The 27,897-nt window shown below is 39.5% G+C and overlaps 3 protein-coding genes across 3 annotated transcripts in view; 1 reads left to right on the top strand and 2 right to left on the bottom strand.

Moving 5' to 3' along the window:
• The first annotated feature begins 272 nt into the window (after nt 1-272).
• LOC113407432 (tctex1 domain-containing protein 1-A-like) lies at nt 273-12,184 on the top strand. The gene is made up of 5 exons (XM_026655950.1): nt 273-408; nt 1,294-1,417; nt 3,292-3,377; nt 9,932-10,056; nt 11,414-12,184. Exons 2-5 carry the CDS (start codon nt 1,305-1,307, stop codon nt 11,615-11,617), a joined length of 528 nt encoding a protein of 175 aa, XP_026511735.1. The 5' UTR covers nt 273-408; nt 1,294-1,304; the 3' UTR covers nt 11,618-12,184.
• A 6,469-nt stretch (nt 12,185-18,653) lies between these two features.
• Nucleotides 18,654-20,499, bottom strand: LOC113407397 (insulin-like peptide INSL5). Its single transcript, XM_026655862.1, has 2 exons — nt 20,322-20,499; nt 18,654-18,898 (listed from the first exon to the last, which is right to left on the bottom strand). The coding sequence occupies exons 1-2, from the start codon at nt 20,497-20,499 to the stop codon at nt 18,654-18,656; spliced, it is 423 nt and encodes a 140-aa protein (XP_026511647.1).
• A 6,340-nt stretch (nt 20,500-26,839) lies between these two features.
• The window catches only part of WDR78 (WD repeat domain 78), a 46,662-nt gene continuing 45,604 nt past the window's right edge, over nt 26,840-27,897 (bottom strand). The window contains exon 15 of the mRNA XM_029912391.1: nt 26,840-26,884. Coding sequence (XP_029768251.1) covers nt 26,840-26,884 — 45 coding nt within the window. The remainder of the gene's footprint in view (nt 26,885-27,897) is intronic.

Raw genomic sequence — 27,897 nt, 5'->3', positions numbered from 1 at the left:
GGGCTCCCTTTGCCCGCGCTAGTCCTCGCGTTCCAAAGGGGCGCGCGTGGCTCGGCGCTCACGGTCACCGCACCCCCGAACGTTCCCGGCCAGACCCGCCCGAGAGGGGAGGAGGCGAGGGCAGCGCCACGGGGAGGTCAAGCCAGCAGCCCCGCCCCCTGCCGCCATCCAATCAGAGGTAGAAGGGGGCGAGCCGAGCCGAGCCGGCCCGGATAGAACCCGGCTCCTGCACGCTGCCCCCGCCCCGCTGGCCGGGGTAAGCCCCTCTCCGCCGCGTCTGGGCCGGGCCCAGGGTGGGAGCCGCCCCCGGCAGAGGAGGCCCTGGAGGGGGGCGTGTTTGGCCGTAACCCTGGAAACCAGCAGCGGCCGCAGTTTCTTTGGCAAGCGGCACTTCGGCTGCGGGCGGGGGTGAGTGCGGGGCTGGGTCCGGGGGAGTGCGGGCCCTGCGGGGCTGGTCGGGGGCGGATCGGCGTGGGGGAGCTGGAGGTATGGCGGGCGGGGGGTGCTGCTGGGCGGGAAGCAGGGTAATGGGGCTGGGCTGACCTAAAGCTCCCATCTGTTTGCTCTGTATCCTCAAGGAACCCGTGGTTTTCCATATAGAGTCCTGGCTAACGCTTCTGTAGCCCATTTCACCCCCGAGAGCTCGCCACACCCGTTCTGTCTGTAGTAGCCCTGGGCTGCGCTTTGCAGCAGTGCGGGGATTAGCATGGACTGAGTAGAATGTGTGTGTCCCAACAGCAGATCAGACCACAGGTTTTCAGAGGTGGCTCTGCTCCGAAGACTATATGTCAAAAGAGACCTCTTCTTACTCAGTAGTTCTCCCCTTTGTGTGTCAGTCACTCACCTCTGCTGACTGTAGTGACGAAAATGTTATTACTTTTTACTCCAGTTAGTCCTGCGAGATGCTAAAGGGTTTGTTCGCGATCCTTATCTATAGCGTGGCTATTGCTACACAAAGAGAAACCTAGTTGTGGGGCTATAACATCTTAATTCTGTTGCTAAAATCCTATCACTTTACTTTCCGTGCTAACTCCTCACTGCAAACTCAAAACAGAGATATCATTTTGTAGTCAATGATGCCTCACTCCCAGTTAAGTTGTTTCTGATTGGGTACCTGGAACAAACTTTAGGCCAAGGATTCTTAGTTCACTGTAATGTTGTAAAATCTCCTTTGGACCAATCAGTTTTTGATAGAGCACATACCTCCATATACTTGATTTGCTAACTTATGTATACTGTTACTACAGCCACCTGTATGTTTCAGGGTCTCTATCATACTATGTACATTCTCAGATTTAATAGACATGTCGGACATAGCTAAGGATAAGGCAGCACGCCTGTTAAAGAAAAGAGGCAGCGTATCCTCTCTAAGCAGTCATGAAGTCAGAGCAAAAGAAATCATTGGAAAAAACAAAGAGTAAGTAGTTTTTCTAATATGGATTATAAAATAATGTAAATATATCGGGAAAATGTTGCATTGAGAAATAAAAAAAGGTAATGGATGAGGGGATGTTTTGAATCTAACTCCTGTTTCTGAAGCATTATGAGAAAGCTTCTTTGCATAGTAATTACAAAGGAAAAATGTTCTGTGATTCAAGCATCACTGTAAGAGTGCTTTTTCTCATCATGATTACGTCACTAAATCTGAGGAACCCATAAATGTTTGGGACCCTTTTAGTCCAAACCTATAGTCATAAGCAACAAGTTTAATGTTAGTTGATGTAATTGTTTTGGGGATTACTTCAAGAAGAACTATGGTAAAGGTTCATCCTTAGCCCCGTGTCTCAAGCTGCTTAATGCTCTGGCTGCAATCCAGCAAAACACTTTAAGGATATGAGTAATCCCACTGAAGTCAGTAGGATTACTCACATTTTAAAGTTAAGTGCTTAAATGTTTGGATCAGGGCCCGTATGCTGAGATCAAGCCCATGGAGAGTACCCACTTAAAAATGTTCCTTGTAACTGGGTGGCTTCCTTGTTTTTTGTCTTGGTGAGGGAGGAACTTCTTAGAGGCTTAAATTCCTTTTTTTTAGACATTTTTTTGAAGATCTAGCTCCCTCTCAAAAACCTTTCCCTCCACCATCTTTAAAGGGAAGGCGGAAAGTTCATATCTGGGATTTCTCTCTTATAATTATTCCTTCCAATGTGCATTCTGAGCACAGCTTCTGTTTTAAAAACTAATGTGTATTTAAGAAAAAAACATTTTGAATTTGCTAGCTGTGATGGGTTGAGTAAAGCAAACCAATCACTTTTTTAAACATTAATTTGGTTTTACTACAGCAAACACAGTAATGAAGCCGAGAATTTAGAATGGATTTAGAATGCAATGTTTCTCCAGTCACTTTCATAAATGCATAGCTGATGGCTGCCATGTTGGAGATTGAACCAGGAACCTCCAGAGTGAAAATTATGAGCTGCTACATCGTGAGCTAAAGCGTGGAGGCTATAACAACTCATATCCCCTGTGGATTTGCACAGTGGGAAACAATAACACATTCGCCAGTGGGTTCCATTTGGAACCAGAAAGTAGATTTAATCTGACTCCTGGTGAAATATTCTAGAGTATTCCTTTAGGGGACACCTCAGTCCACAGACTTGCTTGGCAGTAGTTTGGATACAAAGAAGCATAACAAAGTATTTACCAAAATTATATTTTGTAAAGCTGTATTTTTAAGGTGAATTTTGTCTGCTTCTTATATTGCACCCAATTCTGTGGTATTCGAGTTCCTATCAGATTGATTTTTATTTATCTCGATCCCACCATCCTACTTCAAATTAAGTAGTTGGCCAGATAGCTGCTTCTAAATTCTGGGCTTCATTGCTGTATTTCTGTTCTAGTAAAACCAAGTTAAAGTTTAAAAGTGATGATTTTGCTTTACTCTACTCAAGCCCATGCAGCTAGAAAATTAAATTTTTTTTCTTAAATGCACATTAATTTCCAAAACATAAGCTCAGTTTAGAATGCAGTCTGGCAAATTAATGCATTATGTCCTTTGAAAATAGTTAGCTTTACAAGAAAGAGCAGATCCTTTGTTTCCACTACTCTTTATTGTTTAACTGGGTGTAATGATGTGTCCCACTGAGTGGCAGCATATTTCTTTAGCACCTAATGTCCTGAGAAAAGGCATTCTTAACTGATCCCATTTTGACATAAACAAGTCCAAAAATTATCTTAACATTTTCTGAGAGAGAAAGCTGTGTTTCTGTACCATCTAAAATTTTGAATCTATTTTTATCAACATAATTTTCAATATACACTAGTTTATACAGTCACTTTTTGAATTATTTTTAGCTCCATGAGTACAGTATCTTATATGGATGAACCTGGCCATGAAATTCCTCGTCTTGCCATTCAGTTGGAGAACACTTATCAGCTGGGTATGGAACACTTCCTCCTCCATCTCACACTAAAAAAATAAGCTCAATACAGGTGACTGGGTGAAATTTAATGGTCTGTGATATATCTGTTAAATTAATTGCTCTAATGATCCCTTCTGGTCTTAAACTCTATGAATCCAAAATGTAAACTGTATAACTCAGATATTGCCGAAATCGAGAAACAGTCAAAATGTAGTCAGTTTTGAAAAGAATTCAAACTACTGTCATTTCTATTAATACATTTGCCCCTGAGTCCTCTTTACTAGTTTTTGTGGTTTTACAATCACCTCTCCCTGTTTAAAAACAAAACAAAACCAAAAACACATCACACCTCTCCCTGTTGCTGTGTAAAAAACCTACAAGGGAAACACTGAAACAGACTAGACGCCAAATTGCAGTTAAATGCATCAAGTTATCAAATTAACAATTTAAAATTCAGAGAAAAATGTTTTTCTCTAAACTTTCAGTTATTATAATATTAGGTGCCATCTGTAACAATAGTAAGTTGAAAATGTTCAGGGAGAAGTGGGATTTTGAAGTTGATAGTATCTCTTTAAGATAACTATTTCTTTTATCAAGAGTGCTTCTCTTAATTTGTAGATTGGGAGGCATAGTAATTTATCTGTTTGATTTATTTATATTGAGGTAATACTAAGGGCTCCAGATCAAGCCCACTCTGTGGTAGGTACTGTACAAACTCATAACAAAAAAACTGTCCCTGCCTCAAATTGTTATGGTCATGATGGCTCCCGATAAAACAGCTTTATCGTAATAAGAGTCTCAGCACAAGAGAATATTGGGGATCAACATTTGTCTTAGTTTAGAATCGAAAACCGCATGATGTATATTTTGACTGAAAACAAAATTTAGGTGTCTAAAGTTTGGCGTGTGTAAGGTACTACTAATCCAGATAATAGCAAGAGAAGGAGTTTATCCTTTTTGGCAAAAGGTGTAGGAGCATGGTAGATGGATAAAGCTTGTCCACTTCATGTCCTTAGAGCTGGGTGGGAAACAGTTTTCCCATCCCAGTAAGATATTTGAGATTTAAAAAAAAAAATCCCATTTTAAATTGGGACAAAAAGTTGCAATCCTGAAAACTTTCGAGAACTGACAAACCAAAAAAGATTTCAGGTTGGGTTCAAAATTTTGTTTTGATAATTTCAAATTGTTTCAGTTAAATTTCAACCATTTTTCATTTTTAATCTTTTACTTTTTTTTTTTTTAATTCCCATCCATCAGCTCAACAGCAATGATGCGCCAGATGAAGTCTTTCCTCCACTTTCTGTCTTGAACAAAGCTGTGAAGCTGGTACATCTTTAAACATTTTTGTTCTGTCATTCTTCACTGCATTTATCCAATGCATCCTCCGTCTTCCTGTTTCTAGTTCCATGCATTCTGGTATTTATTGCCATGTATGGTATCCTTTCTGAGTCCATTCTTGATATGTGTGCAAACCATCACTGTTGTCTTTCTTGAGTCTTCTGGAAGTGTATTATATCTGGCCCTAGCTGTTTTCTTCTCTCTTCATTTTTCATTTTCTGCAGTCTTGAAGCTCAATATTCCCCTCAGCCAGTTCATTTCTGCAGTGTAAAATCTTTTGTCCTTCAGATTTCCTCATATACTAGCATTCCAATCTGTATAGCAAGTATCAGCATGACAGTTATCTCATATATGTTGATTTTTTTTTATCAAAATGTCTTTAGCCTTCCAGATCTTGCAGTTTTTCAAATGCAGTAGTGTAGCTAGTCCAGTTCTTGTTTTTTATGTCATCTTCACAATTCCCATTCTTTGATACTCTTTCCCATTCTACCTTGTCAGTTATTCTCTGTAAATCCTCCTTAGTCAATTCTGGGAGGTCCATGTCATCTCTGAATCGAAGACTCCTCCCTTTTCATCTCTCAGTGCTACAGCCATTATTGCTTGCAGTACCAAGTAAAACAAATCTGGTGATAGCATGCACTCCTGTTGTCGTGCTGAACCATTCCATCAGGTTCTTGTCTACTCTCACTGCACTCATTGATTTGCTGTAGATATTTTCTGTCTGCTCGATCAATTTTGGGGGGCTGCTATACGTTGTCATAACTAGCCATAACCCTTTCTGCTAAATGAAAAGCCTCTTTGAAGTCTATAGAGTTGTAGTAACAGGTTTGGTTGTGTTCTGTGTATTTCTCTGATATTTGTTTTATCACAAATAACTGATCTGTTGCACTTCGGTCTGGTCTAAATCCAGCCTATTCCTTTGCAGGTGCCATTTCCTCTTCATTCTCTTCTGCAACCTCTTGGTGAATGCTTTCTCTGGTGCTATTTTACTGTAACTAACTTAAATTTCTAAATGAAATGTTTCAAAACAAGAAACGGCAATTTTTCATTTCTAATAGTTTGAAATAGAACGTTTGATCGATTTTGAAACTTATTGTCAGGGTGAATTTAAATCACGAGTCAGGAAGACTTGATTTAATCATGGATTTCTACATAAAATGCATTCTTGTTGGTTGTTATAACCTTAATACATATCTTCACAACTCAGAGATAGATGTAGGTTTCATTTTTAGAAGGTACACACTATACATTTTCAGATTAATTTTACAGTTATATCAGAAAATGAATGATTGGTTATTTCATTTACAAAGGTAATTGAAGCAGATAGTTCACCTCCCAATGACTTCATAAATATCTCCAATTCCAGTCAATCATTAATATTTGGAGGATTTTCTTGTCATGTTGTATTAGGAGGAGAACATCACCAGACAGACATTTAAATTGTTTTATTTAACTAAAACAACAACGTTATGCGTTCTGGATTTTTTTCTTCAACAGCAAACATATAATATTTTAACAAAATAACTAAATTCAAAAATTCATATGCTTGAACATTCAAGTTTTTTAAAATCAGGTTTCTTTTTGTTAAAATTTTTAACTAAAATAGTTAAATGAAATATATTAAACAAAAAAAAATCGACTGTCAGCCAGGCCAACATGAGAAACTTAAAATATTGGCTTCTGCAGCTAACTCAGTCGTCTTCAGCTTCATTTTCCTGTTTGTTCATAATCTGGAAAAGAAAAACAAGCTTTCCTAGGTCCCAAACGATTTCTCAATTTGGAATGAATTAGTCCAAAGGAAGAAAATATTCTTTCTACACCGGCAGAAGAAGCTACTGGTGTTAAAAATGAGATTATCACTTCAACAGTCTCTGAATCCAAGTGCTTAAGTGACTTCCGCCAGTTCACTGATATGACTTTCTTTAAAACATCATCAGCAAACATATATTTCTTGAATGGTTCTTATTCCCAAACTGGGTGTTCTTTTATGGCCTGCTGCCATTATAGGTTTTCCCTTCTAGTGAGAGAATGGTATGGTAGATCTCAAATCAACGAAGGCTACACTCAGAAAGACCTCAAGACTTCTGGAATATACTGCTCAAACAATTTCACTTTTGTTTCTACTGCCTGTCCCTCCCTTCTCACATTTATCTCCAGACTTCTCCTTGTCCAGATCTGTTCCGCCCCCAACAATCTTCTAGTCATTGAACTTTTTGAAACTTTTCACTTTTAGAGAGAGGTAAGGGATTGACTCTGTGTACAAAAATTTGCAGAGGAACAATAGGGTTGAGGTCTGTTATTTCTCACCTCTATATATTATTTATATATTCATTTAAAAACATTTTTGCTGTTAATAAGCATGTTCTCTCTGGAGACACAAATCCACCGTTTGAGAACTGCAAAACTAAGCATCTCTGATGGTATCTTCTAGACTGAACACTGAATCCCATTGTGTAGATAGAAAGATTAACCGAAATAATCTATACAGAAGCCCCTGGAACCCCATAAGATTGGGTCCCTAAACCATGAACTATTGGAACTCATTTACAAAACTTTTCTTAAACATTACATGAATATATTGTCTCATACTATAGAATTAGAATTTATAATCCCTATTCCATGATGAGATATCTTTGAGCTACAATGTATCTTGCTTGATTAAAACTATCTTTAGGCAGGTTTTTTCCTCAAAAAGCATTTTATCAAAAAAGATCCGATTTTTTTTTTTTTAATCATTGATTTTTATCCACTCTGCTTATTGTTCGAGTCAAGAAACTTATTGAAACTGACGTTTTCCCACAAACAGTTTCAGTGAGGACTATCAACATTTTTCAATGGGAAGATGATTTGCTGAAAAATTCTGACTAGCTGTAAATGGCCCACTTGTAGATCTTGCAAATTATCTTCCTGTAAGGCAGTCTTTTTTTTACTGAGATTTGTGAATAAGAATGTACTTAGAACACTTTATAGGATCAAACAAGTGTACGTTTCTGCCACATAACTGCCTGATCCACAACCACATTTTTCCAAGGAGATGATAGAGTATGCTTGAATTTTGAGGCAAATGAGGAAGGAAATACTCCAGCTGCTGGAATTCTGATGCCTATAGTACTTCCAGTACTTTGAAGGGTATTACATCCACATTCAGTAGATTTCAGCATGCAAGGGGTATAACAACCTGTAGGTATTTTTTGTGTGCACCTTAGTTGGTTAATGATCAAAAAACTCTCAGATACTATGGAGAAGAGGTTAAAAAAAGCCGTAGATCAAAATAAACCCAAAAAGGAATTGTGGGGGAGGGTCACAAGGATTATTGTAGGGGGGGTTGCGGTACTGCTACCCTTACTTCTGCGCTGCTGCTGGCGGCGGCACTTCCTTCAGAGCTGGGCAGCTGGCCAGGAGCCCAGTTCTGAAGGCAGAGCCATCACCAGCAGCAGCGCAGAAGTAAGGATGGCACGGTATGGTGCTGCCATCCTTACTTCTGCACTGCTGCCTGTAGAGCTGGACCCTTAATCAGCAGCCGCCACTCTCTGGCTGCCCAGTTCTGAAGGCAGCGCAGAAGTAAGGGTGGCAATACCATGACCCTCCTAAAATAACTGTCTGACTCCCCCTTGCCCCCCTTTTGGGTCAGGACCCCCAATTTGAGAAACACTGGTCTCCCCTGTGAAATTTGTATAGTATAGGGTAAAAGCACACAGAAGACCAAATTTTACTGGGGGAGACCAGATTGCATGGTCCGTGATGTATTTTTCATGGCTGTGAATTTGGTAGGGCCCTAGTCATAGCATTTGTTTCAAGTGGTTGTTAGCAGATCACAGCTAGCCATATATTTACTCTCCAATTAGAGTGGTAGCCGCGTTAGTCTGTTAGTCTGCACATCTGCCAATGTGATATATGCCATCATGTGCCAGCAATGCCCCTCTGCCATGTACATTGGCCAAATCGGACAGTCTCTATGCAAAAGAATAAATGGACACAAATCAGACGTCAAGAATTATAAGATTCAAAAACCAGCCGGAGAACACTTAAACCTCCCTGGACACTCAATTATAGACCTAAAAGTGGCAATTCTTCAACAACAAAAACTTCAAAAACAGACTCCAACTAGAAACTGCAGAACTGGAATTAATTTGCGAACTGGACACCATCAAATTAGGCCTGAATAAAGACTGGGCATGGATGGGTCATTACACAAACTTAAAACTATTTCCCCATGCTAATTTTCCCCCCTACTGTTACTCATACCTTCTTGTCAGCTGTTTGAAATGGGCCACCCTAATTACCCCTACAAAGATGATTTTTCCTCCTGCTGATAATAGCCCACTTTAATTGATTTGTCTCGTTAGAATTAGTAAGGCAACCCCCATCTTTTCATGTTCTGTGTGTATGTATTGTGTGTGTGTGTATGTGTATGTATGTGTGTGTGTGTGTGTATATATATGTATATATAAAATCTTCCTACTGTATTTTCCACTCCATGCATCTGATGAAGTGGGTTTTAGGCCACAAAAGCTTATGCCCAAATAAATTTGTTAGTCTCTAAGGTGCCACAAGTACCTGTACTCCTCATTCTTTTTCCAATTAGAAAGATCCATTGATACCTTACATGATTGTCATTCTTGTTTTACATGTCAGTTTAATTTTCTGGTAAAAATTCTGGAGGGGAATGAGAACAAACAAGGAATCTCGTTAAAAATTCCCAAAGTGCTACAAACCTTAACTTGTTTATACTTAATTTCCTGGTAAATCTATTACAAACTTGTAGTTAAAGAGAAAAAATATGAATTTGAAGGTGCTTTATTTTCCCGTAATAAAAATCACTTTATCTGTTTAATTTGTGGGTGAATTAATGTTCTTGAAATGAAATATTGTAATAGCACTGGTTAGAACCAGAGATGCTGTGCAAGGTTAAACGAAGCATCTCAGTCCTGATCCTTAGCATCCCTCCTGTTTCAGTTCTGGGTCTCTTTTAAATAGACTTAAACCCATACCAAATTGTGTGGTAGCTTTATAATTAGAGATCCATAAAAATATTTTTAGTTTTCACCTGCTCCAGGATTTGAATTCAGAGAGAGAGCGAGAGAGATAACTAGTGTACTAGTTCACTGTTCTAATTAACCCCCTTTCATTGGTCATTTTGATTAGTCGGTTTAAAAAGGCAGTTTACAATGTGTTCAGTTATTCTCAACATGGATTTATAAATTAAAGCACTATAAAATATCTACATATACCAGGTCCTGCAAAACGTTTTCCAGTGGTCACAGTAAATAATATTTTGAAGGATGTGCTGACTAATTATCTTCAAGAAGAAAAATATGAAGCAGAGCTATGCAGACAAATGACCAAGACCATCTCTGAGGTATAAAAAATAAATTATTAGTACAATTAGGCTTTTGGAGTAAATTATGGGTCAGATTCACCCCCTTCTCAAATCCATGTATTGAGGGGTCTTTCATGTACAGTCTCCCCACTTTCTCTGGTGGACCCTTTTCTCTATGTCTGGGGTATGCATTGGGGAGGGGAACATGACTTGTAAAGCTTGTGACAAGTGGGTGGGCCAGAGACTGCACATCATCCTTCCTCTGGTCCTCAAAATTTACCCAGAAAATGGAACAGTCCCAGGCTGTAGTAACTTTTGTGCATATCCCCGGGGACGGTCACAGGGACTACTGTGACCAATGGGGAATGGTTCCATTGAACTTGTCCTCCCAAGGAACCATGTGAGTGGGCATTAGGTGTACCAGAGGCAATGTGCGAGCATAGTGCTAACTCTCCTTCTGTGGATCCCCAGCATCCACCAGATAGGCAAACCCTGTACCCCTGGCAGGACAATGCCTCAGATTTTTTTTCTTCAAAATCTCCTTTCCTTGGCTTTTCATGTCGGAAGACACAATATTAGTAAGTAGAATATAGGGCTTAGGGAAATTTAAAACGAGTGAACTAAAGGTATGAAGTTAAAATCTATTAAATCCCTGTGTGGATGCTCTCATTTAAAAGTTAAGTGGCCTCCGTTCGCTGAACTTAATCCTCCAGAAACATCCAGAATAGCCCCTCAGTGATACTTATGCATTTGTGCTGTCGCAAATTCTGCTTGGTAACATGTGCAAGTCTTCAGTGAGTTTGCTTAGGTGTAATAGAGTGAAACTTGGGCATCATCAACAGATTTGTTTGTTGAGAAAGAATAGCATATGCAACTTATTCTTTCAGCAAAAATGGGTCTGTAAGGCTAACAGGAGTAAAAGGCAGTAAAAACTTGTGTGTTTGGGTATTTTTGTTTGGTTTTGTACATTCTAGTCAACAACTGAATACACACATGGAGACGATCTCTTAAGAGTGAAGGTGCCATCTTTTTCATAGACAGTTTTCATATTTGAATTGTGCTTTGCTCTCTCTAACTATTCAAGAAGCTGCCACCACTTTTTTAAATGCAACTCCTGAAGTTAATCCTTTGGGGATATGGCATTTCCAAGAACTGATATCACTATCATCAGTGTTGAAAATACTGATTCATTGGCACTGTAACCTCAGTCTCACATATTCCACCCTCTAGTGGTACTGGAATACTTACAGGATGATGTTGCAAGTCTATGGTTAGGTGATCAAGAATCTTGTTGGTAAACATGTTACGTTCAGTATTTCTAGACATTTTTATACTATACTGTATCAGTGCAGTGGTTTTTACCTGTGAACCTACTGAACATGTTTCTCTCTTATAGGTTATTAAGGCTCGGGTAAAAGACCTTATGATACCAAGGTACAAAATTATTGTGATTGTACATATTGGACAACTAAATGAACAGAGCATGCGAATTGGAAGCAGATGCATTTGGGATCCTGCGAGTGATACGTTTTCATCATATGCTTTCAAAAATACCTCACTGTTTGGTCTTGCAAATGTCTATGCTGTTTATTTTGAATAATGAAAAGCTCGAGTTTATCAGTGGAAGAAAAATATCTAACTTATCATGTTTATATTGTAGAAAAACTGTTAGAAGACAGTCAGTTTACATTTGTTTTAAAATGGGGGAAATGAGCCTTTCAGTGGTAAATGTAATAATCATGCACACTTAAACCATTTTCTACTCTTGCTACTTTCCACAGGAAATAATTCATACTAAAATGACATTTTGCACCTGACTCTTTAATTGTTTTTTAGAACCACATATCACTGTATTAGCTTGTATCATTGTTATTTGCTCTAATTAAATCCTGGTCCTCAGTTTCAGTCCCAAGTAAAAGGGCTTTGTGCAGAAGGCCAATATGGGATTTGCAGAAGTAAAAAAAAATCCTTCCCTTCCGCCCTCATCTTGGAGTTAAAATGTTGGGCAGCTGCACAACCATGTCATGAGCTGTGACCAGTACCCTAAAAGGTTTTACAAGTGGGAGATCCACACAACTCATTGTCTTCAGCCCTCCTCTGGCAGAGGAACTGTCCATGTCCACCCCCTTCTCATGTGGCATCTCTGGCTCAATTTCCCCAATGGAATCTTCAGCATATTTTAGTTATGGATGTGGTTTAGGCCTCTTGCCAAGTCACTGAGGAAGATCTACCCCTTCTGTGTTAGCGAAGTCCCCAAGTCAAAGTCCAACGTAAACACAAACCACAAGAATCTTTGGCCTTCTGGGCTCAAATTTCATCCCCCTTCCTTTCGTGCAGATCCCAGCTGTAGCAGCTTGTCTTCACCACCACCAACAGGTTCCTGGTAACAAATTAAACTGTCCTTCCTGGTTGGTCCCCAAGTAAGATGGCTTTCTGCTTTTAACTGCCCTCTCCATGCCTGACAGCTCTTGCAGGTGAAGCAGGGTAGGGCCAATTGAGTATACCCCATCAGACCTTCTTTCCTTTCCTCCTGCTCCTATTTCCAGTGTTGCAGAACTGTAGATGTTCCAATGTTTGTTTGGGTTTTTTTGTTTTTGCAATGAGAGGATTTTGGCCCTTAACTAGTAAGAATTAAGAGCTGAGGAAAATCTGGATAAGTATCATGACAGGTAACAACAGTTAATTATGTTCAGAAATGTTTTATTGTACTGTAAGCAGCAATGTGTCTAATCTGTGGTATGTATATGAAATTCCGTTTCCATTTTACTTATAATAAAGTAAATTTAATTAGTTAAAACTGCACTGTGCAAGACTTGGAATTGATGTTTTAATTAAGGTGGTTTTATTTCTTTATTGTTTCTGGATTAATATAGAAATCCTGTTAAATCCTTGTCTACTCACCTTTATCTTTTGGGCTATGTCTACACTACAGACCTTACAGTGGAACAGCTGTACCGCTATAGCCTGGCCGCTGTAAGGTCTCCTGTGGGTAACCACTCTATGCCGAGGGGAGAGAGCTCTTCTGCTGGCATAATTAAGCCACCCCCAATGAGCAGCATTAGCTTTGTGGGCAGGAGAGCCTCTCCTACCGACATAGCGCGTCCACAGCACTTTTGCCGGTGAAACTTTTGTCGGTCAGGGATGGTTGGTTGTTTGTTTGTTTTTTTCCACACCCCTGACCGACAAAAGTTTGACCGACAAAAGTGGTAGCATAGACAAAGCCGTAGTTTCTTAAAAGGCTTAAATGTGTTCTGCTCCTTGTCATTTTTATACCTACAAGTACACACCTTGAAAATAGTTGATAAATTACCCAGAAAAGTTGAGATGACAACATTCAGAATAGAAGGGGAAAACACTTTTGTTTAAATAGCATACGAAATTTGACGTTGCCAGATACCATTTTCTGCCCAAACGTACCAAGTGATTTTTAATTGTTACATCAGTGTACCACTAAGGCAGAGCATGAGGTCATCTTAAATGCTGAAAACAGAATATATAGATATTAGGGATATTTGCTGCTCTGGATTCACATATGGAATCCCCATTGATACAAAAAGTGTTGTGGACAAAGATGGAATTTATACCCCATACAAAACCCTTTATATTACATTTCTGTGGGCCAGGTTCCAAACTTCTGGTATAGGGAGAAGCAGCATCCTTGCACCATAAAAACCTTTTCTTTTGGCTCTATGGGGACTCCTCCTGAGGGGTGGCAGGAGATGCTTCCACCCTAAATGGAAAAGTACCAGATTTAAGATGGATTTCATTATCCGGTGACATGGTCACCTGTCACTGTAAGACCCCAGCCTCCATTCTTCCAGGGCTGGCCCACACATACACAGGAAGGTTTTAATTAAAAGCCTTCTTTTTAAGAACCTGACTTATTTTCCTTGTTTTTAGATCCAAGGGGGTTGGATCTTGATCCACCAGGAGTTGGTGGAAGGGAGGAGGGGGGATGGTTAATTTCTCCTTGTTTTAAGATCCAAAGGGTTTGGATCTGTATTCACCAGGGAATTGGTGAAGAGTCTCTCAAGGCTACCCAGGGAAGGGAATTAGCATCGAGAGTGGTGGCAGCGGACCAGATCTAAGCTGGTAGTTAAGCTTAGAAGTTTTCATGCAGGCCCCCACATTTGTACCCTAAAGTTCAGAGTGGGGAAGCAGCCTTGACATGATATGCATCTGAAGAAGTGGGCTGTAGCCCATTAGAGCATAAGCTTTCGTAAATTTGTTAGTCTTTAAGGTGCCACAAGTACTCCTGTTCTTTTTGCGGATACAGACTAACACAGCTGCTACTCTGATACACAGGAAGGTTTGCAAGTAAACAGCCATTTACAGTTCATTGATTCTGAAGCACCCTTAATAGCTTCCACTTAATATGTTTACATCAGTAATACAAATTTATGTCTTATTCTCCTAACTTCAGACATAGAAATAATACATGCAAATAAATAGGATGAACACACTCAGTAGATTATAAGCTTTGTAATGATACCTTACAAGACACCTTTTGCATAAAGCATATTCCAGTTACATCATATTCACATTCATAAGCATATTTTTATAAAGCATATGGAGTGCAACATCACAGAGTTGTGGGAGGAGGAGGGGAGAAATGTCCTTATATGGTATGCAGGTCAATTTCACCTGATTAAGTCCACCTTCCATACAGCTTGCATTTTAGATCTGTGCACTTTAGAGACCTGTTGATATATTGGATGGATGAGATCATATTCATGCACATATCACTCCCATAATAAGCTTTACCCAGGAATTTTCATGGAAGATCAAAATGTACCATGATTCCAAGCAGGTCTGCTTGGGTTTTAATTTTATAGTAGAAAGCAAATATGTAGAACTTAGGTTTTAAATTAAGTGACTTTCTAAAGTGTCAAAAATAAATCTCTCTTGGTGTTTGAGAAACAGTGAGCTGGTTTCTATTTATTTTTATACATAGAGCCATGTGGGTTTATAGTTAATGTTCCATCAGAAGTGGCCATAGTTTAGCAAAAGTGAAAATAGCACAGCAGCGTCTGCAATGTGAACCAACTGGTTTTAGCTCTTGATGTTAAATAAACTTAGCTTTACAACATAAAAAAATCATATACTGAACTGTAAAAAAGAAAAAAAAAACCCATGACCCAGATATGGCAGGGGATTCAGTTTTATCTGGTAGTAGAGTGTCCAGGGCCTAACTTTTATAGCTCGTTGCTTAACCAGCTGATGTACGTTACTCCATGGATCATTTACTTTTTTTGAGGCTTTCATCTCCTTTTTTTATAAGCTGAAGCAGAGGTGTTTCCAAAAGATGGTAAAAATCTGGTAAAAAAGCCTCTAAGACTTCCGTAGAATAGTGGTTCTCAACCAGGTGTATGCATACCCGTGGGGGTACACAGAAGTCTTTCAGGAGGTACTCAACTAATCTAGATCAGTGTTTCACAACCTGGGGTGTGCAGCCCCCAGGGGGAGGGTCATTGGATGGGTTTAGGGGGATTGGAAGTGCAGGGCTGGCATTAGGGGGTGGGAAGCAGGGCAATCACCAGGGGCCCCTGCAAAGCTAAGTTACATGCTTCAGCCCCACAGACAAGGCTCACAAGTGAAAAACAGACTCAAGTATCACACTGAAATGTAAGTAAAATATTTATATTCCAATCAATTTATTTTATAATTTATATGGTGAAAATGAGAAAGTGAGCAATTTGTCAGTAATAGTGTGCTGTGACACTTTTGTATTTTTATGTCTGATTTTGTAAGCAAGTAGTCTTTAAGTGAGGTGAAACTTGGGGATACGCAAGACAAATCAGACTCCTTAAAGGGGTACAGTAGTCTGGAAAGGTCGAGAACCATTGCTGTAGAAGATCTAAGGTCAGGACTAATTTTCTTACATATATGAATATTTAATCTTAGGCCAATTACTGCTAATACTGTAAAGCAGGGGTTCTCAAACTGGGGGTTGGGACCCCTCGGGGGTCACGAGGTTATTACATGGGGGGTCACAAGCTGTCAACCTCCACCCCAAACCCCACTTGCCTCCAGCATTTATAATGGTGTTAAATATATTAAAAAATGTGTTTAATTTATTAGGGGGGGGTCTCACTCAGAGGCTTGCTGTGTGAAATGGGTCACCAGTAAAAAAAGTTTGAGACCCACTGCTTGAAAGGAAAAATACCTAATATTTGATTATTATAAATGTATACTTGTACATCTCTTCTGCACCAGTATTGCAGCATTAGGTTTACTACTTAATCTTTAATGCAAGTTTTTTATGTTCTGAACTTCTCCTTGGCACCATCTATTTAAAATGGGTTGTTCAATGTGTTTTGTTTTTGAAAACACTAGATAGAAAAGCAGACGAGGTTTAATAAACCCCACCTCATTTTTACCCCTTTGCAGAACTTGTTCCAAGGGAAAGGCGTTTGGCCTCAGCGGAGCCCTGCAATTTGGCTCAATTCCTCATTCTCTGCTCAGGAGAGTTTCGCTGCAAGAATAACACAGATGTTACAGATCAAGGGCAGTGACTGAATCGACCATTGTGCCATATTGTCACAATTTAACTTCAGGATTGTCTGCTTGACAGCACTCCCCTGGTCCAACTACAATACAACTAAAAAATTGAAGTGTGGATGGGACCCCTCCTGGGTTCCTTATAACTGGGCAAAAGCTTTGAACAGTCCAAGGCTTTGGCCTGGTTATGGGGGTATGAGTAGGTACCATCCATGCTACAAAATTTAATTGTGTTACAACCAGGTCTTCTGACTGGGTAATATTTCTAGCACCAATGGTGCCTATCTAACTCCCCAGGCAAGCACTGTTTTTTCTTCTATATTGGAGCCATCCTGAGAGCCCGGCTGGTGCAGGGCGTTAGAGCTGTCTGTACCATTATCTCCAATAGCCCAGTCAGAGCACAGAAGTTAAGGCTGCCCCCACAGCTTATAAACTAGTTCTACTACCATGATCTTGAGTCAAAATGCCCTCGGGGTAAAATTTCAACAGCACAATAATCTTAGGAGCCTGACTCTAATTTTCAAAAGCGACTTAGGCACTTTGAAGCCTATGTCTCTTTGAAAGTCAATGGGAATTGGGTTATGTCTACACTTTGAACAGTCCAAACAGCTGGGTCAACCTAACTTTTTAGTGTAGACCTGGCCATAGGTTCTGAAAATTAGATTCAGGGTCCTAAGCCACTTGAATACTTTTGAAAAACTTTATGCCAGATCTAATGATCTTCAGGGCAAACTGCCAGCCACGTTTTGTTTATTCAAGGGATTTGAAAGTGGGAGAGACTTGGGAAGCTGGTGAATTGCTGGAGAGGGAGGGTAGTTCTAGCTTTTTGTTTGCTTGTCTTGCTGGTTTGGGTCATACTGGAGGATATAGCTGTTGTCTCATTGCAGTCAGGACCGCCGAGAGCAAAAAAATTTTCGGGCCCCCCAGCCAGGGCGGACCGGCTAAACAGGGCCAACGAGGGGGGGGGGGGAAGCCGGGCCCGGAATTTTTTTGGGCCCCCCAGGAAGGGCAGACCGGCTAAACAGGGCTGACGAGGGGGGTGGGACCGGGCCCCCTTCCAGACCGCCGGGCCCCAGTAATTTGTACCAGCTTCCCCCCCTCTCGTCGGCCCTGATTGCAGTGGAGGAGTTTTGATATGTATTTTTAAGTAATATCCAAAAAGCTTAGAGCTTTTGGATAAATGTGCTTTTTTAAGGTGCATAAAGGTAAAAAAAAAAGTATTTTGACTTTGGGATCTGTCTCTAGTTACAAGAGGAAATGTACCTCCTTGAGCTCGGAACTGTATCTTCAATCTCTCTGTAAGGGGGAAAATTTGACTTTGTACCCAGAAATTGACCTTGTGTAGACTTTATTTGGAGAACTGTGGGGACAACAACAGCTCACAATAAGATACAAGTATAAGGGCTACAAACCCTTATGCACAGGGCAAAAGCCAGCTACGAATTGTTGGGGTTTCGAGGAAGAAACTTTGCTGATGGGCAGGTTATTCCATGATCATCCATTATGAGAATTCTAGCAACTTTCTCTGGAGTTTCTGGTACTGGCCATTGTTGGAGACTGAACACTGGACTAGATGGATCACTGGTCTGATCTGATATTGCAAGTCTGATGTTGAGCGTGGGTGCTTGAATCACAGTTTCATTCTGATACCCATATTGTAAAGGCATTATGGATACTACATGTATTGCATTATTATGATTTTGATCTCTGAGTGACACTATTAGCTATGTATACCCCCAGCTTTGTAATCCTGCTGGGAGTGTTCATAAATGAGAAAGCACAGTGAGACACATACATAGTACATGGCACACTTTATTAAAATTTAGCCACAAAAACTGAAACTAGTACAATAATTGGACAGGGGAAAATATTTGCACATGTGGTTTGCAATTTAACTATTTAAAACATGTTAAATGCCTTGTACAAAGAGCTGAGCAATCATCACTAAAAGGCATTTCAAAGCTGCTTTGCATTATACTATTTAAAATTTAACCTTTAAGTCTCGGTGTGATGCAGAAAATAAAGCTAGAATTCAAGAAACACAATTGTAATAGTCTAGTTTCAGACAGTTACACGTTGTGATTATTTTAATGTATTAAAGCTATGGATATAATCGGTCCAGCATCTGATACATTTTAGCACAGTGAACTTATATCTTTTTCGCTGCAGCCGATGCTGCAGCAGGATGTAGTAAGCAGCGAAACCACTTCCCGTCTTTCTTGTATAGACTTTTGCCTGGTGCCTCTTAAGTCTCTCTGAGACTGGGGTTTGTTGTTAAGGGTTTCTTCCCTCATGGGTTCTAGATTCTGAATGCCATATTCCAAGGGTTCTGTTGAATCACTGTTTTCACGTGGCAAATGCAGGTGACTTTTTCTGTCTTCTGCATAAAAATTAGAAACAAACTAAAATTAGAGGGCATAGAATCCTTAGTAAAGTGTAGACTTTCAGCTCTAACAGAAAAGATAAAGTAGCCTACACCAAAGAAACCAAAAGGTCAAAGGTATTCTCACCTCGTTCTGGTTCATTGTGCCTGTCTATTGTGGTCTGAATGATTAGGATTTACCTGATCATTAACATTTATTTCACCAGAATTGCACTGAAACAGATGTCTAAGAATTAAAGAGCCTATTAATATCCCATTAAAGAATCTGTAATTCTTTTACAGCTTGTCTGTGTAGCTGTTTAAGTGAGGACAACAAATCTGTTAGTGCAGTTGCTTTGATGGCTGAAACTAACTGTACATTTGTTTCGAAGTACTAACAGTGCCCCTTCATTCTGACCATTACATTTAAAATCAACATATTGTACTATGATATGGTACATTCCTTCCTAAAGTTCAAGTGCCATTGCTTTATGTATCAGATATGAATAGTTCCAAGATTTTCAAAAATTTATACCCTAGTATTGCAAATTGTTTCCCAGCTGTTTGTAATTCAGGTGCATTTTAAGGAATACTGTATTTTGAAGCTCTTAATACAATGTGGTGCGCTCTTTAAAAAAGAGAATAAGGATCATAAAGTACAGCAACATCCACTCCTTGCCTAATACAGAGTTAAGTGATTTCCCCATTTGGCTAGTTCTCTAAAATATTTTGCAGAAGTATTTCTAGCCAAACCTTTTTCTCTGCATGTAGCCATGAGATTCAAGCTTTCACTAGTATAAGAGTGTCCATGAAAGTAGATGCTTGACTGGAAAATATAAAATACATAGAAAGAATGGTTTCCTAAAATCAAACTCACTTATTTAATCCTTTATAATTAAGGTCCCAAATTTTGAGTACAAATCGCTAGCAATGCGTATTACCCTGGTATGACTTTAATGTATATTGCTGAATTTTCTGAAACTTCCCAGTAATTTGCAAATCAGTTTGTACTGTAGAACATCTTGTGGGAAAGCCATGCCTCTTGAAGACAATGGCAAAACTTCCATTCACTTCAAAGGGGGCAGGATTTCCCCCCCCTTGACATAAAAATTAGGGTTGAGCATTTCAAAACTAAGTGTTAAGCACACAATTGGCTTGAAAATCTCAACCTAGATCCTTTATTTCAAAAAACAAAACCTTACCTAAGCTAGGTAAGCTTCAGAGAAACATAGTGCAAAGTTGTGCAATTTCACTTCCTTATCTGAAACAAAGCCCCCACAATACCGACTCAAGAAATACATTTTACAGAGATAAAAGAAACTAAGCATCCAATTGTGCCCTTAGAGGCATCCAGGTGACACCACCCCCTGCTGATTTCAGTTAGATTTGTGAATGCATACGAGGGAAGAAGTGAGCCCACTGCACATAACCCAACACTTACCAAATAGATCCTGTGGATCGTCAATCAGATGCCTTCTCCATCGGGATCCCCCACATGTGAAGACGACAGCTCTTATGAATTCTCTCCCACAAAGCTTCATAAAATTCTCTTCACCTTTTACGTCAGAGACTGCTATCAGGAGAGAGATTAAAACCAAACCCTGGATTGCACCCTTCATTTTGCAGAAATAGCACCTGTTGGATCAGAATTCAGTGGGGAAGAAAGAGGGCCAGCAACGCCAAGATCTGAGGATTCTGCTGAATCCAGCCTATTTATATACAATGTCCATTGACTCTATAGGGCAAGGGCTCATTTTCATGAGGCTTTAATGTTTGTCAAGCATGTGAGTTAATCAGCTGTTTCTGGTAACATTTTAAGTGCTTTAGGATTTCCACTTGGATTCTGAGCAAACAATTATTAAAGGGTATATTTAGGAAGCACTATTGCTTAACAATGGAAGCATATCCAGTAGTGCAGCATATTTATAGAGCACTAGCTTAGATCAACATGACGAATGAGTACTTTCTGCAAAAAGGAATGGAAGTTTTATTGCATGTTTCACACATTTAATTGTGTATGTTGTTTTTGATTGTGGAAAAGCTCAGTCTACAACAGCCAATTTCACAGCTGTGCTAATGATGACCATTTAAATAGAGATCTGGTCATTTCTGTTATACTGAAAAGCTCAAGCTACAGAGTGATTTCACTTTTGTCAGTTCTTTAGTTCTCATTTATTTAATCATACGCCCATTCATCATTTTTGCTCTTGCTAAGTGTTCCTTCGTGTAATTTGGCAATTGTGTTTAAAAATATGGGCCAGATTTTCAAAGTTAGGCACCCAGACCCATTTCATGTAATGAATTTATTCATGTGGAGACTTTTTGTGCGCCAGTAAATCAGGGATTTGCACAGGCACATGGCAAAATAGGCACCTAATCTGCTTCTGCACACAAGGTATCTTTATGCAATCAATTAGATGGTGCACATGTGTACATGTGCAGTTGTATGTGGCTAGTTTTGAAAATCTGACCCTGTAGATGTATGGTGTTAAAAGGAAATTTAAATTTAAAACAACAGGGAATACGGTGGAAAATGGATTATTTCCACATGCTCAAAACAAACTGCAAAATACCTATAATTATTCTATCCATCCTTTTTAGAACATAAGAATGGCCCTACTGGGTCAGACCAAAGGTCCAGCTAGCCCAGTATCCTGTCTTCCGACAGTGGCCAGTGCCAGGTGCTCTAGAGGGAATGAACAGAACAGGTAATCACCAAGTGATCCATCTCCTGTTGCTCCTTCCCAGCTTCTGGCAAACAGAGGCTAGGGACACCATTCCTGCGCATCCTGGCTAATAGCCATTGATGGACCTATCCTCCATGAACTTATCTAGTTCTTTTTTGAACCCTGTTATGGTCTTGGCCTTCACAATATCCTCTGGCAAGAAGTTGCACAGGTTGACTGTGTGTTGTGTGAAGAAATACTTCCTTTTATTTGTTTTAAACCTGCTGCCTATTAATTTCATTTGGTGACCCCTAGTTCTTGTGTTATGAGAAGTAGTAAACAACACTTCCTTATCTACTTTCTCTATACCAGTCATGATTTTATAGACCTCAATTATATCTCCCCTTAGCCGTCTCTTTTCCAAACTGAATAGTCCCAGTCGTATTAATCTCTCCTCATATGGAAGCTGTTCCATACCCCTAATCATTTTTGTTGACCATTTCTGAACCTTTTCCAATTCCAATATATCTTTTTCGAGTTGGGGCAACCACATCTCCACACAGTATTCAAGATGTGAGCGTACTATGGATTTATATAGAGGCAACATGATATTTTCTGTCCTATTATCTATCCCTTTCTTAATTATTCCCAGCATTCTGTTTGCTTTTTTGACTGCCGCTGCACATTGAGTGGATGTTTTCAGAGAACTATCCACAATGACTCCAAGGTCTCTTTCTTGAGTGGTAACAGCTAATTTAGACCCCATCATTTTATATGTATAGTTGAGATTATGCTTTCCAATGTGCATTACTTTGCATTTATCAATATTAAATTTCATCTGCCATTTTGTTGCCCAGTCACCCAGTTTTGAGAGATCCTTTTGTAGCTCTTCGCAGTCTGCCTGGGTCTTAACTATCTTTAGTAATTTTGTGTCATCTGCAAATTTTGCCATCTCACTATTTACCCCTTTTTCCAGATCATTTATGAATATGTTGAATAGGACTGGTCCAAGAACAGACCCCTGGGGGACACCACTATTTACCTCTCTCCGTTCTGAAAACTGACCATTTATACCTACCCTTTGTTTCCTATCTTTTAACCAGTTACCAGTCCATGAGAGCACCTTCCCTCTTATCCCATGGCAGCTTACTTTGCGTAAGAGTCTTTGGTGAGGGACCTTGTCAAAGACTTTCTGAAAATCTAAGAACACTGGATCTCCTTGGTCCACATGCTTGTTGACCCCCTCAAAAAATTCTAGTAGATTCGTGAGGCTTGATTTCCCTTTACTAAAACCATGTTGACTCTTCCTCAACAAATTATGTTCATCTATATGTTTGACAATATTGTTTTTTATTATAGTTTCAACCAATTTGCCTGGTACTGAAGTCAGGCCTGTAATTACAGGCCTGTAATTGCCGGGATCATCTCTAGAGCCCTTTTTAAAAATCGGCGTCACATTAGCTATCCTCCAGACATCTAGTACAGAAGCTGATTTAAACAATAGGTTACAGACTACAGTTAGTAGTTCTGCAATTTCACATTTGAGTTCCTTCAGAACTCTTGGGTGAATACCATCTGGTCCTGGTGACTTATTGCTGTTTAATTTATCAATTTGTTCCAAAACCACCTCTAATGATACCTCAATCTGGGACAGTTCCTCAGATCTGTCACCTAAAAAGAATGGCTCGGGTTTGGGAATCTCCCTCACATCCTCAGCTGTGAAGACCGATGCAAAGAATTCATTTAGTTTCTCCACAGTGGCCTTATCGTCCTTGAGTGCTCCTTTAGCACCTCGATCGTCCAGTGGCCCCACTGGTTGTTTAGCAGGCTTCCTGCTTCTGATGTACTTAAAAAAAAAATTACTATTACTTTTTGAGTCTTTGGCTAACTGTTCCTCAAATTCTTTTTTAGCCTTCCTAATTGTATTTTTACACTTCATTTGCCAGTGTTTATGCTCCTTTCTATTTTCCTCACAAGGATTTAACTTCCACTTTTTAAAGGATGCCTTTTTGCCTCACACTGCTTTTTTTACTTTGTTGTTTAGCCACGGTGGCTCTTTTTTGGTTCTCTTACCATGTTTTTTAATTTGGGGCATACATTTAAGTTGAGCCTCTATTATGGTGTCTTTAAAAAGTTTCCATGCAGCTTGCAGAGATTTCCCTTTTGGCGCTGTACTTTTTAATTTCTGTTTAACTATACTCATTTTTGTGTAGTTCCCCTTTCTGAAATTAAATGCTATAGTATTGGGCTGCTGTGGTGTTTTTCCTGCCACAGGGATATTAAATTTAATTATATTCTGGTCACTATTACCAAGCGGTCCAGCTATATTCACCTCTTGGACCAGATCCTGTGCTCCACTTAGGACTAAATCAAGAATTGCCTCTCCCCTTGTGGGTTCCAGGACCAGCTGCTCCAAGAAGCAGTCATTTAAGGTGTCAAGGAACTTTATCTCTGCATACTGTCCTGAGGTGACATGTACCCAATCAATATGGGGATAATTGAAATCCCCCATTATTATTATTGAGCATTTCACAGTTAGGTGGTCGGTAATATATCCCTACTGCTATATTCTTATTATTAGAGCATGGAATTTCTATCCATAGAGATTCTATGGTACAATTTGATTCATTTATGATTTTTACTTCATTTGATTCTAAGCTTTCTTTCACATATAATTCCACTCCCCCACCAGCACGACCTGTTCTGTCCTTCCGATATATTTTGTACCCTGGTATTACTGTATCCCATTGATTATCCTCATTCCACCAAGTTTTTGTGATGCCTATTCTATCAATAGCCTCATTTAATACAAGGCACTCTAGTTCACCCAGTTTATTATTTAGACTTCTAGCATTGGTATATAAGCATTTTAAAAACTTGTCTCCTTTTAGCTGTCTGCCATTACACGATATAATTGAATGGGACTCTTTTTTTATTTGACTGTTTCTGATCAGACCCTGCCTGTATTTTATTTTGGTAACATCTGAAAAATGGGAATTTTTAAAAGAGCACGGCTGAGAAGCTTTATGACTGTGCTGCATAGACCCTATAAAGAGAGATTTAGAAATCTGTGACACTGCTCTATGATCTATCTGTATTATTTTGTTGGTATGGTATTGCTGTGTCTGTAGGTTCCTAAAGCATTATTTTGCAATAACACATGCTTAAGAAAATTGTATGGTTTGGACAACTGAGGTCAGAAATTCACTATTTAGAAACAAACTACATGAGCAACCTTGAAGATCTTTATCACTTCCTAGCATCAAAAGTGTTTCCCAGCACCATAACATTAAACTTTAATTGTTTTGCGCAGAGTGAGTTACTGCGTGTTATGGGTGTGATGGAAAGGGCATTTTCACTACTAATACCGGTAAGTAAACAACTATCTTCATTGATGAAAAGAAATGGTGTGTTTTTTGTCAGATTTTTAATAATGATTAACACATGATTCACCTTAATGGTTGTCGTCCCAGAAACATACGTGAATTTGTTCTCTGTCAAGGGTCAAGCTTGCAGTTTTGTCATAAAGTGTGTAATGTCAAAGGAAATGAATGGTAATGGTACATTGTACACCTGTAAATGATGTACAATTTTGAGGTTGTGTTTAAACATTGAGCATTCACTGTAAAACAAATGAGACAGACTAAATGTTCTGTACATTTAAAAAATAAGGCCCACTGCATAACAACACTCAAGGACAGAACAGATATTGCATTCATCAATTGACAGGCAGAGCATTTCACTTCAAGGCTTTGATTATATTTTTCCTGTGTCTAGAGATGAATCTCCCCCTAACTGCAGATAACTGGCTAGAACTTGGAATAATATTGTTAATTGGTCACATGGGAAGATGATCCATTTTTATGGACAACTAATACCCCAAATCCTCTAGGATAATATAGTTGTCCTCATGTAAGGACCCCCAGGTCCAGTATCATTATTCAATAGAATTAGCAATGTGGTCTACAAAGAGTGTAAAGTGCCCCTGTACAAGGAATCCATGTTCAAATCTGGCCAGTCATTCATCACTGTGGAATGATTTGTGGGGGTACTGTGTATCTGCCTTAGTAGCTGTTACTGGTTATTGCTGAAGTTTAGTTGTAACTGCTTGAGGAGGTCTGCCTTTATCGTTAGCTGTGGTTTGAATGCAGATCACATGGGATCTGAAAAAGATCTTGCTCACTCACTATATGAGGTATTCCCAGGCAAGAGAATGCCAGGTTGAGAGCAAGAGGCGGAAAATTGACTGCTTCTAATGCAGACTTGAGGCAATGTCTTGATTCCCACTGTGGTGGTCTAAATAGGAGTTTTCTTCCAGGTGTTTTCTTATTCTTCCTCTAATAAGTTAAGGCCTGACCAAGAGCCCAGTGACTCTAGTGGGTATCTTTCTCTTGCCTTCACTAGGTTTTGGCTCAGGCCCTTGATGTGCCATGTGGTGTTGGCAGGAAGGCAAGGCTGAGGGAGTACGTGTGATGTTTGGACCTGAACATTGTGAGGTTCATCGTGGTTCCTTCAGGAGGACAGTTTCAGGCCAGCCCTGTCTCTTGGATAAATGAGCTTTGTCTTTCAGGCTGACAGGTCTGTTGTCTCTGAGCAGAGCTGTTGAGGTACTGAAGGATGAAGCTCTACACTAGGTGTCCTGGACATAGGCTGTTTAGTGCTTTGAAAATAAAGACTGGGATGAAATCCTAGATTAAGGGTGAAATCTTGGCGCTGGTGAAGTCTATGGGATTTTTGCCATTGACTTCAGTGGGGCCAAGATTTCACCCCACGACCATAAGTATAATGCAATGTCATATGTAGAGGAATGATCTCTTGGACTGCAATAGCACCTCCATATATGCTTGGAGAAATTCTTTGTGTTTCAAATTGTCTGTTATGAACTTAGTTTTCTGCCATTGTGACTCAAGTTTCCAGCCCTCTCTTTACTTGGAACTTTACTGAGAACTCTGGGGATCCATATGGGTAATGAAGAAGGACAGGATGTTTTGTTTGATTTATGCAATTGACTTGTGCATTGATACAGGAAAATATACTGGAAGCATAACTTATACTTAATTTGTGTGCAATGATGGGCATTTCCAGAGGAAAATTCAGGGCATTCAGTTTGATTCCAGATACATTTAATGATGGAAAAATTGTTACACTTTATTTAATACAATATAGCATTTTATGGTGATTTTTTTCTGCATAATTAAATGACAGGCTTCAGGATATACAGACACATAGGACATCATTATTTGTTGTCTTTTCCTTTGTTTACTGACTGAGAAGTATTATCAGTAAACTAGTGTTAACTGGCTAGAGCAGAGCCAATTATGTCATGTAAAGCATCCACCTGTAAAAGAAGAAAAAAGATACTGTTTTGCATTGTAATTGTGCTTAAGAAAAGAAGTGATCTAAAAAGCCCCACTTAGTCTTAGATTAATGATATCCACATAATGGATATCAAGAAGAAGGGGAAGTAAATGGCTAAATTAATTGTATGATGCTAGTTGCTTCCTTTTACAGACCTACTGTTTCCTAAATAGCACCTTTAGAAATAGCGGGTGTGGTAGTTTAAAGAGATTTCATGGCAGGTAGGACTGTGTAGTGTGCATTTGCAACATCATACTTGACGGCATAAACTTATTCTTCTTTATAAAAAGAGGCTAGCCTGCAAGGTGGTGCCTGTTCAGTAGGGCAACGTACACCATGCTGTAGTCTATTCACTTGATTAGTATTCGAGTGAGCTGAGTCCACTGTGCTGGGCACTGTATATAACCCTAGAAGGACACTCTTGTCCAAAGAGCTAACACAAGAAATAAGCAAAACAGACAAAGAGAAATAGTATCCGCATTTTACAAACAGAGACCTGAGGCGCACAGCCTAATTAAGTGACTTGTCCAAGGTCACACAGGACATCTGTGTCAGAGATGGTAACTTAACACAGATCTCTTGTCCCAGTCCAGTGCCTTAACCACAAGACTATCTTTCCACCGTAATTTATGGCAGAATTTTCTGTGCTTAAAAAATTTAGAGAAGTTTTGTACCTGATAGTGGTGATTGTGTAATAATTTTTTTTAAGTGTAACAGTTATTCCTTAAATTCTTTGGGGCAGGAACATCTTTTTGTTCTGTTTGCGTAGTGCCTCGCAAAAGAAGGAGCCCATGACTAGGGCTTCTAGGCACTATGGTAACACAAATAATAATAAAGAGCTATTGTTTAATTCTCCAAGTGAGGCTCTCATAAAGGTTAGCATTTTCTCTCCCCCAATATTACTTTACATACTGTTTTACACTGAAAGCAGTGTGCTTTACAAAGGTGGGTAATCACCCTATTTTACTAATTGGGAAACTGAAGCACAGAGCA

This window comes from Terrapene carolina, unplaced genomic scaffold (genome assembly GCF_002925995.2).
Source record: "Terrapene carolina triunguis isolate 2854851 unplaced genomic scaffold, T_m_triunguis-2.0 Scaffold211, whole genome shotgun sequence".
NCBI classification, from domain to species: domain Eukaryota; kingdom Metazoa; phylum Chordata; order Testudines; family Emydidae; genus Terrapene; species Terrapene triunguis.
The sequence above is the reverse complement of the archived record's forward strand: the minus strand, read 5'-3'. Positions and strand labels throughout refer to the sequence as shown.

What these genes read in the sequence shown, in the direction of transcription:
- LOC113407432 (XM_026655950.1), top strand. Translation starts at nt 1,305, where the DNA reads ATGTCGGACATAGCTAAGGATAAGGCAGCACGCCTGTTAAAGAAAAGA. An exon ending in GGAGAACACTTATCAGCTGG is followed by an intron (nt 3,378 to 9,931) that starts GTATGGAACACT and finishes TACATATACCAG; the next exon opens with GTCCTGCAAAACGTTTTCCA. An exon ending in TGACCAAGACCATCTCTGAG is followed by an intron (nt 10,057 to 11,413) that starts GTATAAAAAATA and finishes TCTCTCTTATAG; the next exon opens with GTTATTAAGGCTCGGGTAAA.
- LOC113407397 (XM_026655862.1), bottom strand. Translation starts at nt 20,499, where the DNA reads ATGAAGGGTGCAATCCAGGGTTTGGTTTTAATCTCTCTCCTGATAGCA. An exon ending in CGATCCACAGGATCTATTTG is followed by an intron (nt 18,899 to 20,321) that starts GTAAGTGTTGGG and finishes ATTTTTATGCAG; the next exon opens with AAGACAGAAAAAGTCACCTG.